Below are 15,145 nucleotides of genomic sequence, written 5' to 3' on the forward strand. Positions count from 1 at the left end.
ATCAGAACGTAAAGCGAGAGTTCTATAACAACGGTCATTAAACTTTAACCAATATCTCACTGAGGGGGGATGGGATTGTATCCCCAACAGATTTTTTTCGGGGCACACAAACGCTTGAATAAGTGCCCAAATGACTTACGCCAATCTTGCTTATTTTAGAAAAATAATTTTAGGCACAACGTCTAATTTTGTCCTGCAGCGCTACCGGTGCCCCGATAAGTACCGGTGGCTCTTTCTATAGGCCTAGATGAGTTGACCTCAATGTTTATCAACAAAGGCAAGGGACGGGTATGCTTGAGTGAACCCCATGCAACCAATACACTGTTCAATAGCCTTATTGTAATGTTGCGGGAGTTTTAAAAACACGAGCCCTGAACAAAATGCGATGCGCGCGCATACTGCCAGGCAAAAAACAATGGAAATTGTGATGATGCGTATGCATACTGCCAGGCATTGACGTCAGAAGTCAACTCATCTATAATACAATTAATAGTGCTTTCGTTTTTATTTAAATGGAAAGCGATAACACTGTGCAAAAACACTGTGTGGCATTAACGGTAACCCATGTCTTACTAAGGCCGAAGTAGGGGTTGTATCCCTTTGAACAAAAACGCTTACAAATATTCTAAGGGATATTGAACGCAAACTTGATAGTTGGATTAGATTAGTGTGTTTCTTTCATTTATAAGTCCGACCAAAAATCGCATGATTTTTTGCCTATGTGTTAGCAACAATCCTGGAAAAAAATAGTTGACACACTTGTACTAAACAATAGAAATGCGTGCCCTATCAAAATTGGAGAGGCGGACGGTAAAACATGCATGCAATATATGTAAAGCACAGACTCCCCCTCCCTGAATCTCATCCCACTCCCCATCATTCAATGTTGGAGGGTCTCACGGACCTGATGACAACATGGCTTTGTCCAACATTGAATTGGGGAGCGAGGGGCAGAGATAATACCAAAAGACGGGCAATGTGTGCCAACATTTTTTTTCCAGAATTGTAGAATTCCAAATTTTGCGAGAGTGCACTCACATTATGACGTCATATTGACATAATCTGGCACATGTTGGTAGACAAACATATTTTGGTATTATGGAATTCCACAGTAGTTGATGAGTCCCCCTTTAGCAACTTATGTAACCAGAAAAATGCGTCAATAAGGCAAGGGTTAAATATTACGTATATAAAATGTAAGCTTCACTTTGCTCTCTCCTTGACTGAAGTTGGATTGGAAACTAATGTTATACCCAAACTATTGCACCGAAAGTATGTTCAAATATCCAAACTAATGCATCCGAAAGTTTAACCATGGAGTGATTTGAATATTCATACGCGATTCAAAATGACCTTGAGAAGATTAAAAACCCCATTAAAATACATATTCATGTGAAGGTAGTTCACACCTGGGTAGCGAATATGAGAAGATAATACAGTATATATAAATATATATATATAGTGCAGATGCTATCGATAGTGAATATCAAATTTTAACACACGCCCACACTGTTAAAGGTTATCAGTTTTGTATGGTCCTTGCCCTTAAGTTTGACGTGTATTTCAAGTAAATCGTATTTGCATTTTACCCAAAATAAACCAACGGAACCGGCCCGGTGGTGAATATTGCATTATATTGTGTTTTTAAATAATTATCAACTAAAGCTCGCTGCAGACTCCAAGTGTTCTGCATCAAATCTGTAGTCTGTTGAGCCCTTTACCCCTCTGGCATTTGTCTGTATTTTATATTCTTTTTTGTGCTTGTATTATTACTGTACTGTTTTATTTGCAACGATTGAAATGATTTGAATAAAAGCCCGTTTTCGGGCATGAAATACAAAAAACAAAACAAAAAAACAACAACAACAAAACAACAACAACAGAACTAAATTACAAAATATTTTTGTATTCCACATCAATTTTAATGGAGTTTAATATACAGTTGCAATTTTGATGATTTCACCAAAATGTTAAAAAGTAAATTACCATAAAGTGCAGCTGTTAGTCATTTTACAGTAAAAATAACACGGGTTTAATATTAAAATTTACGGTATAAGTAATTTGCCGTAAATATCACAATACTGTTTAAAGTCTTAAAACGGAAGATTCACATAAATTTTACGGTAAAATGACGGGTAGCTGGGTTAAATTTACGGTAAAATGACTGGCAGCTGGGTACATTTTAGGGTAATAAGACTGGCAGCTGGGTAAATGATTTACGGTCAATTCTTTATAGTGCATTGACGAAATATTTACAATGTGCTTATTGTGTTCAGTTGCGAATTGTTTTGATTTATGTTGGGAGACAAATTGGCTGACTGGCAGTCAATCTAATAAGAAAGGGTCACACAAAGATCACAAAAAAATATGGTGACCCAATCTTGCGTAAAAATCTAAAGGAGGTTACCGGTAATATATTGCCGACAAAAGGCTGCCGTAAATTTTAATGATGAATTTGGATTTGCTCCGTACACCTTATACCCCTTTTCTGTTATATCAAAATAAGAGCTAATAAGCATCTAAACAGTCATTTTCCAAGCGTTATAAACAATTTGATTGGCTAAAATATAAATAAAACATTCTCATCTGATTAAGCAAATAGTGGGCTCTGTAAAACTATATTCATTTTAACAGTGTAGTGGTTTCCTAAGCCTGTTTAGAGCGTTTTATTTGAAAGTTGCTCCGTCAATGTATGTCAAAAATGCTTGCTTCTCTTTTTGGACCTGTCGAAACTGCTTGCCACCCCTTTGGCTTGCCAACAATTCCTACCCCAGGGCTTATAATTATTGCAATTCATCCCCTTATATTGCCATATATTTATTTTAGAATGCTAAACATTCATACCACTTTGGTTTCTTTTGTATGTTACAGGTCAATAAAAGAACATGACATAATCGAACGAACATCTTCTGCCAGCTCCAGCAAATCCAACCAAAGTAAAGGAAAATCCAAAGCTTCAACCAAACGGAAGCATATCTACAGCAATGACAGACAATTACATCATAAAGCTCACTGTCCTGTCCTCAGTCCGTCCGAATTAGAGGTTGTCACAAAGGGAGAGGATGAGCCTGTTGTATTAGGCCAAGGAAATTGTGGGCGAGTGGACTTAATGAGATTAAAAGCCACTGGGGATTTGGTGGCTGTAAAAACGGTGCTTCCTGAAAATCAGGTGGAACCTGAAAAGTGGATACTGCGTGAAGTAAGGGCGCTAAAAGCAGTGACTAACCACGACGCATTTTCTCAACTCTATGGTGTCGTGGATCATAATCCCTTAACTACGGTTGTGGTACAGTTCGTAGGGGATTATACAACATTAGCGCCGATTACGGTGCAGAGTGCCTTAGAAGATGGTGACCCGCCTTTATCGGATGGTGATTGGATTATGGTCTGTCGTGACATGGCCAATGGCCTTGATGCATTACATAAAAAGGGATTCCTTCATTGTGATGTGAAAATGGACAATGTGTTGTTATGGCGGGAACCAATGAATAGTTATTCCCGATGGCAAGCGAAGATTATCGATTTAGATAGCGCGCGAAATTTGGATGACTTACCTGACCCGCTGCAGCTTAGTTCGTCGGAAAAAGAGCAGTGTTTCCAGTTCATGTTACATATTGCACCTGAGCTAATTGAAGGTACAACGACGTACACAACTCAAACTGAAATATATGCCTTAGGATTGTTGTTCTCTGATATTGCTGATCAGAGTCAAGATAATCGAGACTTGAAGAGATTGGGCGCCAAATGCCTGGATAGAAAGCCAAGAAGACGCCCCAAAATGGGGTATATTATTAGGAAGCTGAATGGCATGAAAATATAATTGAACAACCTCTTTGTAACCGATCTTATCTTTTGCCTTAATCATTATTATCATCCTTTATATATGCTTAGAGGCAACATAAAGATATGTCAAACTGCTAACGCAAAGAGCAGCCATAATTTATCGGCAATTAATCACCATTTCTACCTTACGTATTATTAAATATATTCACACTTGTATTTTGGCGCTTTTATACTGGCGCATCATGATGTCGAGGAGTGTGATACAACGGTTACCATGCATGAGAGATAATAATGCCTATGTAATGGCTGCCAGGTATTGATCAAAATGTTAGCTCAGTTTTTACTTTATCATGTTTATAATGTACAAAACACTTTGACGATACTCATTTTGGCCTGAAATGTGACCTATTAGTACTCGATCAATACAACTGTTCTGATAATGCACACGTGGGTCGTTTTATCGTTTTTGCATTAGTACACTTTTATTTTCAGTTTCCTGATCTTCAATAGAGGTTATCCACTTTACTCATGTGTGACTTCTAACAAAAGGCGCTGGTTCCCGTAGTATTCCTCATTCAGACCAATTCAATGCACGACCTCGGAGATACCAGCATGACTTGGGCGGGCTATTTTGAAATAGTCTTGGTTGCACATGCAGGTACTTCTTTTGAAAGTCCTAAACAAGGTATATAGCAGTCGCTGATAGGATATGCAGCTCATAGAACACGGATAACCTCTATTGTTTCTTCCTATGTTCGGTGGGCTAGTCCCATTGACAAGCTCGAGAATGTGTGTGGAGCGCGATTAACCGTCTTTTGTGGAGATCTGCCTAGGCGTATTCGTTTCCGATTCCTGAAGGGAAATTCTTTCTTTTAATTGGTTAGATGTGATGTCATCAACTACAGAAACTAAAAATGAATACATTATACAATTTAGATGCTCAATGTGATTATATATAAAAAAAAAGATAAAACGACTCATTGCAAATCTTTGTAACTAGGAATATCACATTCAAAGAATGCGCAAGAAGATGCGTATGTTTAAGCACTGCCATACGGTTTACTGATAGTTAATTTACAAGGGACAAAGATTCTTAATTTCACAGATCAGGCCGGATAGAGTATAGTCGGACATTTAACTGCAATCCCTGTATTGATATTCAGGTATATGTTTTTTTCTTGTGCCTTTGTGCCACATGTCACTAGGAACAAACACGAAATCGCCTGCAAATACAAACTCGCATGATATCGTCAAAATTGTGGTATAATATCGCCACACATTTTGCTAAATTGCTAAAAAAGCCTCTAAAATCGTCAAATTTTTGTAAAATCGCAAACGGGTTTGTAGAATTGTACAAACAATCTAAAATCGGCAAAAAATTGTGTAATACCACAGAAGGTATTTAAAACTCACAGTTGTTTAAGTAAGATTGAATAAAACATTTACAGCAAACATTTGAAGTGTGAACAAAAACTTTTTAATAACATTGAATTTTCAGAATTCGCCAAAAAATTACAAATCAAATTTAAAAATCAATATATTAAAAAAATTTAAAATTTGTAAAAATAATAACAAATTTTTTTTTTTCATAATATACATTTCATCTTGTCAAGTTTTGACAAGATGAAATGTATATTATGAGTTTCTACAAACCTAATGAACCTCTTCAAGAAAATAACAAATTTTCATTAAAAAAACAAGATTTTGGCCATTTTCCGCTTTTTCCATAGTGACATGGGCCTTACTTTGTTCCTGCATCTGTACTATAGTTGTGATTATTTCCAACAGATATACCACTGATTGTAAATTACAAGCATTATTTTTTCAATAGTTTTTGCCAGTGTAACTTCGATACTTAGATCTAAATGCACAACGGTTTGTTATGCACTATTGGTAGTTTTTGTACAAAATTCTCTAGACGATGGAGCATACATACAGCAACAATCAATCAAGGTCAAGATTACCGAAATGAACAAATGTGCGGAAGGTATGTGAATACAATGGTATCTTTCCCGCAACTGGATACACTTTACCTCCTTGTTTATTCACACCACAGCAGCAGGTATAATTGATGGTAGTATATTCGTAGGGAAACCGCGCTGAAGCCGCGAAGTAGACATTTGACATTAGTAGCCCTGCGGGGCTTTTCTAAAAGTGTACCTAAATCAAAAGCAAGGTTTTACATTGGACTATGGAAGTTTTTGCGCTCATCGCCGTCGCTTCCTCGCCAATGTTTTATAATAGTTTCTGAATCGCAGCCTCCGCGCGGGGGCCGCGGGTTTTTTGCTATGAATATACCACCATAGGCAGTTTATGTGCGTTACTCGGGTGTGTTGGAGGGGTGGAGAATGGATGTGCGTTTGAAAAAGAATATGTGTGGTGTGTGTTAGAGTGTGGGGTGTGTGTGGTGGTGGTACGCGCGTGGTGTATTTTTGTTTTATGATGAGTGTGCATGAGGTGTATGTGTGTGGGGTGGGGCGTGCGTGGGGTGGGGTGGGGTGCGTGTGTGGAGTGTTAGAGGGCGTGTTTACGCGCATATGCATACTAAATATAGATTTTATGTAAGCTTAAAGTTTACTATTTCCGTTCAGAGTAATGAAAATCAGTGTCGTTTATTTCAGCGTTGTTGTTTTTTTTTTACTTAAAGGTCTCAAACACAATTCAATTTCAAATTGAAAAGGTTATATGCCTATAATTGTCGTATATTACTATCAATAGAACAGTTTTTTCACGTTTCTCAACCAAACATTGTATTTTAATAACACGATGTAAAAATAAACATTCTTGCCAATTGCAATATTAGGTTTTTTATTGAAATACTTGTAAATACATTTTGGATTAGCTTGCTTAAAGCCATACTGTATGATTTCGGTCAAATTTTGTTATTCTTTGCAAAACAATTATTACATAATATCAGTAACAACTGTCAAGGAGGTTTTCTGATCATTTAAAGCAGAAATAATCAGGTAAAATGAAAAATGAAAGAAGACATCCGCTTAAGGAAGGGGTATGAACGTTTGGACAGTATTTATTGTGGGACATTAGAGCACATCAGACATATCGAATTGCATTCTGAATACGAAGAATGTCCTTCTGATATCAAATAATTTTGATTTTTGAAATTCGCAATGTAATACACATTTTATGGCAAATCATTAAAATTGATATTTTTGATATTTAACAGTACTTGAAGTAAACTTTATAAATCTGCTGATTTATACTTAAAGTGTATGTAGGTGGGATGAAAAGCGGACGATCAATTGAAAATTTTGACCTTTCGTATTGAAGATATGGATTTTTCCCCAAAACACCAAAAAAAAAATAGGTCTTTTGGGAAAAAATCCATATCTTCAATATAAAAGGTCAAAATTTTCAATTGATCATCGGCTTTTCCTCCCAGCTACATACACTTTAAGAAATCATTAGATTTATAAAATTTATTTCGAGGACTGTTATATATCAAAATTTTGAAAAATATCAAATTTTAATAATTTGTCATAAAATTTGTATTATATCGTGATTTTCAAAAAATGAAAATTATTTGATATCAGAAAGACATGCTTCGTATTCAGAATGCAATTCGATACTTCTGAGGTGCTCTCATGTCCCACAAAAAATACTGTCGAAACGCCATAAACGCTCATTCTAGATCCCTTAACAGTACTGTGGAACTCTATTGGGGAATTGGCGAATAAAACCATGCAGGGATTCTCGGTTTATTATAAAAATGCTAAAATTAACTGTAATTAAACCACTGCATGCTTAGTCTTTCACATGGTATTTTAGTATACCATTGCGCATTACAATCGTGCAAAAAGTAGAAATTCGAGAAAATTGAGGGCGTCGCTGTGGAGCAAATCACACATTATGGCTTTAACTCTGTGGAGAAATGTAAAGATTGAATATGCATGTGGGTAGGGAAAAGTAAGTTTATGAATGTTAAACAATTTCACGTAGATAAAACATAATCCCACAACCAAAGGCTTTTTCTGGGCATGAAACATTAGTTATTTTGTTGCTTGTTAAACGGCCCCTAAAACTATATATAATCCACATACAAAAGTGAAGAGACAATCTGATTTTCATACTATATACGTATACCAGACATTATAAACAACTAAGAATATCCTAATATGTAACATACTGTAAAAGTAGGCTGATAAAACTTTTCTACTGTAAACCTGATCAACTTTTTTTTTATCAATCAAGCATCTAACTTTAATTTCAGTATGAGAAAATATTCAGGTGATTTACAAAAGTCAATATATAAATTTTTCCACCGTTATACAGCATGATTTTAATTCATTTTTTACATCAATTGTCCTTTCCTTATTCCTCAAACGAAAAGTGATTGACGCAAGCTTGATACTGGTGCTACGAATTATACAAAAATGGTAAATTTTTGCGACACATCACCAGTCGTTTCCCCCACTGTGCTATTCCAATTGAAATCCATACACCTCTATGGAAGAGCACGGCCTTCATCTCCCACACATTCTGATAACCTCATTTGAAATTCACACTCCCTGTGTGAACGATTACAGTATGTTTTCCGCAGGGGGTGTATGGATTTCAACTGGAATAGCATATTGTCAATCCCTTCATCCATATGAAATGTTTAATCAATCCAATTATCTGAGATTTCTACACCATTGTAACATTACAAAAGGCCATCAAATGCCAGAGGAAATGTGCTGTTCCTCAATGTCAGTCAAGGTAACATTGTAATATCCTCATTTTAAAAACACGTCTTGACGATAAATTAAGGTGTCACTGATTCAATTAATACTCTGCATGCTAGCCATAGGTTTCAACATAAAAAGTCCAAGTTTTGAGATATTTTCTCAAAATATCACAAGCTGTCTTAAGAACCATTGAACCAATACTAGGCTTGTTTGTACTCATTTTAATGTATTTTTCATGCTGATTCCAAATATGGGCATGAAAATTTACAATTCTGACATTTTATTTTTAATTTTTTTTTTAAACTTGTCGTCTGCAGTCAACACCCGCGTGGAGAGAATTAAGAAAAGAAGGACAGTATAACTTGCTTATTCTTGATCTTGATCTTGATATAAAATGCTGATCAGCTCCTATTGGAACAACACTCAGCTTGGAAGAGGTGGATGAGCAGATTATTGACCTTTGAAGGATCTAAGGGCTTCAGTGAATTGTTTAGTCTCGGCAATGTTAGTGATGTGCTGCGGAAGGTCGTTCCAATCATGACTGGTCTTGATGAAGAAAGAGTGCTTGTGGGACTTGATGCTAGTGAAGGGTACCTGAAGGTAGTTTGGTTTTGAACGTCTAGTTATGATTTCTGATTTCCTGGTGACTATTTCTGGAGGTAATTTTACATCCATCTGGCTGTTGATGATCTTGTGAAAGTTGGTGAGGCGTTGTATGTATCTCCTTTCCTCCAGGGTTGGTAGGCCAAGTTGTTGAAGGAGGGCGGTGACAGAAGTTGTATTGTCCCAGCTATAGTTGTTAGTGATGAAGCGTGCTGCTCGGCGCTGGACCATTTCAATCTTGTGTTTATTGGTGGCAGTGAAAGGATCCCAAACTGATCCACAGTAGTCTAGGTGGGGTCGAACCAAGCACTGGTAAGCCTGGAGCTTAACTCTCTTTGGTGCAGATCCTAGGTTGCGCCTGAGAAAACCAAGCATACTGTTGGCTTTAGCAGTGGTTGCATCAATATGAGTATTCCATTTCATGTCCGTAGATAGGTGGACGCCAAGATACTTGTGGCTCTTCGCTGATTCAAGCACATGACCCGAGAGCGTGTATGAAGACTCAATAATATTTTTATTATTATCTGCCTTCGAAACTTCTACCTCTTACGTCGCTCGAATTTATTTTAGTGGTTGCAATTTTTTATACACCAATGCTCTAGGTCCAATATCACTAATTGTCTATAACACAGTTTTCAACTCTCACAGTCAAACGCTAACAATTTCAGATTAAACTAGATGATTTAGATACCAAAATGATCAAAATCTTGATATAGGTTGACCTGAGAATTTTTCTTGTTTTAACGCACTGAACCGTAAATACTTTAAAATTGCAGTGCGCCCTCGAAGCTGAAAGTTACAATTAGGTAGAATTTTGGTAATGTTTCAACACAAATGGCACATAGGCCTAATGAGAGAAAATATATCATTTTGAAGCATCAACTCCCAAAATGTACTTTTTAATGTACTTTTTTGCTTCATAACCGTGTCAATTTCAGTGATTTTAAAAGTAGTCTTTTTAGATGGCACACAAACCAATAGTTCCTTGTCGTACTTCCATACATCGCCCAGGCCTATTAATGCTTGTGGTATAGACATTAAAAAACCAGTCACAGCATAGAATGATCTTGAATTGATATATTTTTGATAATAATAATCCCCAGGTTTTTAAATAAATAAACTTCGAGATAAATTTCGCTTCACGATAAGTAGTGTCACCTGAAAAATTATTCATCTCAGCATTCCATTGGAGACCGTTATACAATGTAGTTTTATTAAAAATCTCATATTCATAGATTTCATCTGTCTAAAAGGTGTTTTTAATTTGTATTGTAGATATATTGAAAAGGTTTACACTTCATTTCTCTTTCAAGTGTTTCTATTGTTTGAACCGCCAATGTTAATTGCTTGTCAATAAATATGTTGTTATTGTCATTGAACATGTCAACAATGGAATATATTAGAAAAGAAACGCCCTACTTCACTGAGTGTGAGAATTTCATAGCTTTTTCTTCCAATTTGCAAGATTAAGAAGACAATTTGAAAAAATTTAAGTTGGCATACTGTAAAAATTCGTAATTAAGCATACGTGCTTATAAACGGGTTGCTCTGAACGAAGTTTTACAGTGGCTTGTTAAACGTTTTCATTTTTTTCTGGTAATTTACAAATATCTGTGTTAACATTTCTTTATGTTTAACAATATACCGTAAAAATGCGCTCTTGTCTGAGCAACCCGTTTATAGGCATCTATGCTTATATTAGACTATGCCATAGTCGATTTTTGATAAATAAAAATGTTATTAATCATGATGAACGCATTCAGTTGAACTCGAAATTATACTGATATTTAGTACATCAAAATACTAGTATAAAATGGTTATGAAAAAGTTTAGGCTATATAATTATATTTGTGACAGTAAAAGTAAAGTATAGGCCCTACGTAGGCTTATATTATTGAATGCAACATATCATAATGGCATAATTATAATGACACTTCAATACTGAACAATTCTAATTTTAGAATCTGCCAGTTTATTATCCGAAAAAACGACTATGGACTTTCACTTTTAAGCAGAACTTTACCGCGGGACTCACACACTGTCAATCATACAGTATTATTATTTTTACTTGTTTATCAATAAAATCTAACCACAAGACTAAGCATGGTGGTACAATACGCGCTAGATGCATACGTTCATCCACCAGCACAAAAGCGCCGCATTCCCTAGATAGTTGTGTACCATGTATAGTTATAATGGTACCAGTACGCGTCGGGAGGATTTAAACAATAACGAGATCTGGGCGACCAATCACAAGCCAGATTCATTTTTAAAGATGCATTACATCATCACCAATTTTAGTTAGGCCAGAAATTGGCCTAACTCTCAAGGCTAAGTCAGTAGTCCACTTGGGAAGCTAACAAACAGAGGGCGTACGGTGACTGAAAAGATCAGTTGTGAAAATCTATCAATTGTGCACTTATTAATTAAATCAGAGTTTTAAGCTTAAATGTAATAGCCAGAGTAGTGCACAATTGGCAAGTGGACTACGGAGAAGTCTATGCTTATATACGATATTTTACGGTATTGCCTCAAGTAATGAACTCAAGTAATATTCTGTTTATATGCATATAATTTGGGACATGGATTAAAGTATGTATATTGTGTTGTCACATAGAGTTGAAAGAAAGTGCAGCATTTTATTGAAAGTTCAAATAAGCTTGAAAACACTGAAATTAATTATGTATATTAAAGATAGGTCGATCGCACATTTGTAACCCACCGGCAACTATAGGCCTACATTATAGAATATTTGTCATAGTTTATTATAACTATGTGACGCAAACTGTCTCTTTTTTTATTATTGTAATGTGTAAAATATGAGTATAAACTTTATATTTATACAGTTCTTTACTTCTTTGCACATTTTGCCGTGTTAACGTGATTTTAATTCATTTTGTCACATCATCACTTTTATAATAACATGTACCCCAACAAATGATTATTTTATCTTTTCCTTAGGGATGAAATCAAAACTCGACCGGCGGTTAACCGCTGGTTCCGTCCGGTTCCTTCCGGTTTCTATTATTCTAAACAATGAAATAGGACGGAAACGTATTAAAGGTATTAGTCATCGTCCACCATATTCGTGATTCTGGTGAGGACATCAGCTCAAATGAACATGAACTAGTGTATGGTGGGAGGTAGGGAAAAAGGTCGACTGACTTTCCTCATTGCGCAGAAAAAATGCCCATCTATAAGTTAGCATATTATTTTGGTTTCAAATGAATGAAAAATTAATATGATTTTCTATTTATCAGCTTTTAGAGTCTTTTTAGTTGGGTAAGCAATTTGTGCAAGTCATTTTCATATCCATTTATCCAATGAATCGTCAATTACTTTGACGGTGATTCAGACTTTCCTGCTTTACGCTTGTGATTCAGACTTTCCTGCTTTACGCTTACTGCATGCAACTTGCATTCTCATCGCCAATTTGAAACATTTCAACTGCAAGCAATTGATTTGTCAATGTTTCCTGGAAAAGTAATAACAGAAGTAGTAGTAGCGGCGGGAAAAGTTGTAGCAGTAAAATCCTTTTACTTTTGCAATTACATCATTCTCAATCATTTCTATATAAGCCGAAAGAAACATGCCATGTAATGTAATGTAAGCAATTATATAATACGGTAATAGTCGTAGCACGCCTTAATTATATAGCAAAACATATAGGCTTACACTTTATTTTGTATGAGAATTATATACGTGCCTGCAAATGAGGTATAAACTAGACGCACCCTGTGTTCACATTTAAGACTAGAGATGAGTAATGTAGACTTTCCATTTTCAGGGTTCACATGCAAGAATTAGGCCTACAGGACGGCTGTTCACTTTCCTGCACTCAAATGCAAGAATCGCAAGAACATACTTTCTGCATGTGTTCACACACAACAACTGTATACCTGTAAATAGGTAAACTTTCTATTCCCCTGGTCATGTGGGTTGAGATGCAAGAATCCAATTGAAGCAAGCAGGCCCGTACGCAGGATTTTTTTTTGGGAGAGGTGCTGATTTTGAAAAAGTGGACTTTTTTCCAAAGGGGGGGGGGATTTTGTGAAAAGTGGACTTTCCTCCCCAAATTTGGACCTTTTTTGACCCAAACTTTTGGGACTTTTTGTATACTTTTGCAAATTTGGGGAGGTGCGGTCGCACCCACCGCACCCCCCCTGCGTACGGGCCTGGAAGCAAGTAAGGCAGCCTTTCAATTTCTAGTGTATCCTTCGTGTAAGAGAATACCAAACAAATCCCAACTCTAATCCTAACCCTATCCCTAATTCCTAACCCTAACTCTAACTCTAATCCTATTAGTATTTCGTGCTCTCTTACACTATAAGAATAAACCACATTTCTTGGGTTGACTATGTTGACATGCAAGAATCGCATAACGGCAAATTAGGTTGACATTCTGTAAGTGTATGTTTTCAGGTGCCCAGGCGAGTTGAGATTCAAGAATCGCATAGCAAATAAGGGGGCCTTTCTTTCCATTTCGTGGGTTCACATGCAAGAATTTTGTTCCTGAAAATTAAGTACAGGCCTAAACCTTCTTTTGAGAGCGAACAAATAAAGTACACTTTCTACTTTCCGGGTTACATGCAAGAATTACGCACAAGCTGTAGAGTAGACTTTCCCGTTCACGGGTTTACTTGCAAATAATACGTATACGAGTAATTATAGTAACTTTTCAATTTCTCGGGATTATACCACATCATGCCTCTGTAATATTCCCTTTGTATCTGAAATATTCTCGTAGATTATAAACAATGCGTGTATCATATTATTCAACCCCATGCCGATTGGCCAAAAGAAGTTTTCATTATCAATTGGCCCAATCAGCAACATTGTTAGAATAATTTCACCACGCAAAAAATTAAATGAATCATTTGCAAAGCTCCATTCTGATTGGTGATTAAAGTGAAGATATCATGTAACTGACCAATCAGAGGCAATGTTAGATCGGCAGGTAGTGCTCAAGGAGTTTTAACATGCACAAACTTAGACAAATACAAAAATCTGGTTAGGCATAATAGGCCTATTCATGGCAATTTGTCAGTCAAACAAACTGCACTGGTCCGACTTCAAATAGGTGTGTCACTGAAATCGTATTTCAACAACCGAAAGTCGTGCTGAGATTCAGTCAGATTGGGTAAAATCTAGATTGGGCTGTTCCAGTTGAAATCCACACTACCCCTGTGGAAGATTTTGGAAATATCTTCCACAGGGGGATTATGTTTTTTCAAATGCAACTGCTCAGGGTTAATCATTTTGAAACTCATACTCCCCCTGTATTATGGCTTTACCTATATCTTCCACAACTGGAGTGAGTATATATTTAAAATGGAAGTTACCCAAGTGTCTATTCTATTCAAAACTTATACTCCATCTGTGGAAGACTTTAGCTAAATCTTCCACAGAGGTAGTGTGGATTTTAAATGGAATAGCCCATTGGTCCTTCACACCTCTACCACTATGTGGATTTCAATTATTTCTTTAAATGTTTTTTTTTTCACATTTGATTAGTATAAAGTGAACATGGCAATATAGTATGTTATCTCAGCATTTCTCGAGACACAGATATTTCTATTCCGTATAACAACACTCAAGGTTGTTTTTTCATAGGGTTAATGAGCCAATTACTTCAACACCTATAGAAAAATAAAGATAATTCCATATTATTAGAACGAAATATAGCCTATAATTGTTTAGACAACCTATATAATTTCCATTCATTTTCATCTATACATGCACGTTGTAAACTCTTGTTTTTGTTGAAAGCTATGTTCCATGCTGCTGACTTATATATGTGATGTCAGAAGTGGATCGTAGACTCTTGTTGACTCCAAAGGATATAAGTACAAATTCGCATTGGAATGAAAGCCAAATGTTCTACCGTAAATATTCGATAATAAGCATATGCGCATATTAACGAGTTGCTCGGACAAGAATGAATTTTTAGGGTAGTTTTTTAAACTTTTTCAATTTTTATCTTTTAATTTACAAAATGTGTGTTACAGATATTTGTAAATTGAAAAAAAATGAAAGTATATGTTTCTTTCTTGTCCGAACAAATCGTTAATAGG

At 36.0% G+C, this 15,145-nt stretch overlaps 2 protein-coding genes across 3 annotated transcripts in view; one reads left to right on the forward strand and one right to left on the reverse strand.

The window, feature by feature from the left end:
* The window catches only part of LOC140166338 (uncharacterized), a 155,155-nt gene extending 151,195 nt beyond the window's left edge, over nt 1-3,960 (forward strand). For both annotated transcript variants that reach the window (XM_072189781.1, XM_072189789.1), the window contains one exon: nt 2,872-3,960. In XM_072189781.1, coding sequence (XP_072045882.1) covers nt 2,872-3,820 — 949 coding nt within the window. In that variant the 3' untranslated portion in view covers nt 3,821-3,960. The remainder of the gene's footprint in view (nt 1-2,871) is intronic.
* A 4,958-nt stretch (nt 3,961-8,918) lies between these two features.
* LOC140160847 (uncharacterized) lies at nt 8,919-9,494 on the reverse strand. The gene has a single exon (XM_072184171.1). It carries the CDS (start codon nt 9,492-9,494, stop codon nt 8,919-8,921), a length of 576 nt encoding a protein of 191 aa, XP_072040272.1.
* Between the last annotated feature and the right edge of the window lie 5,651 nt (nt 9,495-15,145).

The sequence above is a fragment of the Amphiura filiformis genome, chromosome 1, assembly GCF_039555335.1.
Source record: "Amphiura filiformis chromosome 1, Afil_fr2py, whole genome shotgun sequence".
Lineage (NCBI taxonomy): Eukaryota > Metazoa > Echinodermata > Ophiuroidea > Amphilepidida > Amphiuridae > Amphiura > Amphiura filiformis.

Excerpts from the sequence above, each read along its gene's own strand:
- LOC140160847 (XM_072184171.1), bottom strand. The coding sequence starts at position 9,494 with ATGAAATGGAATACTCATATTGATGCAACCACTGCTAAAGCCAACAGT.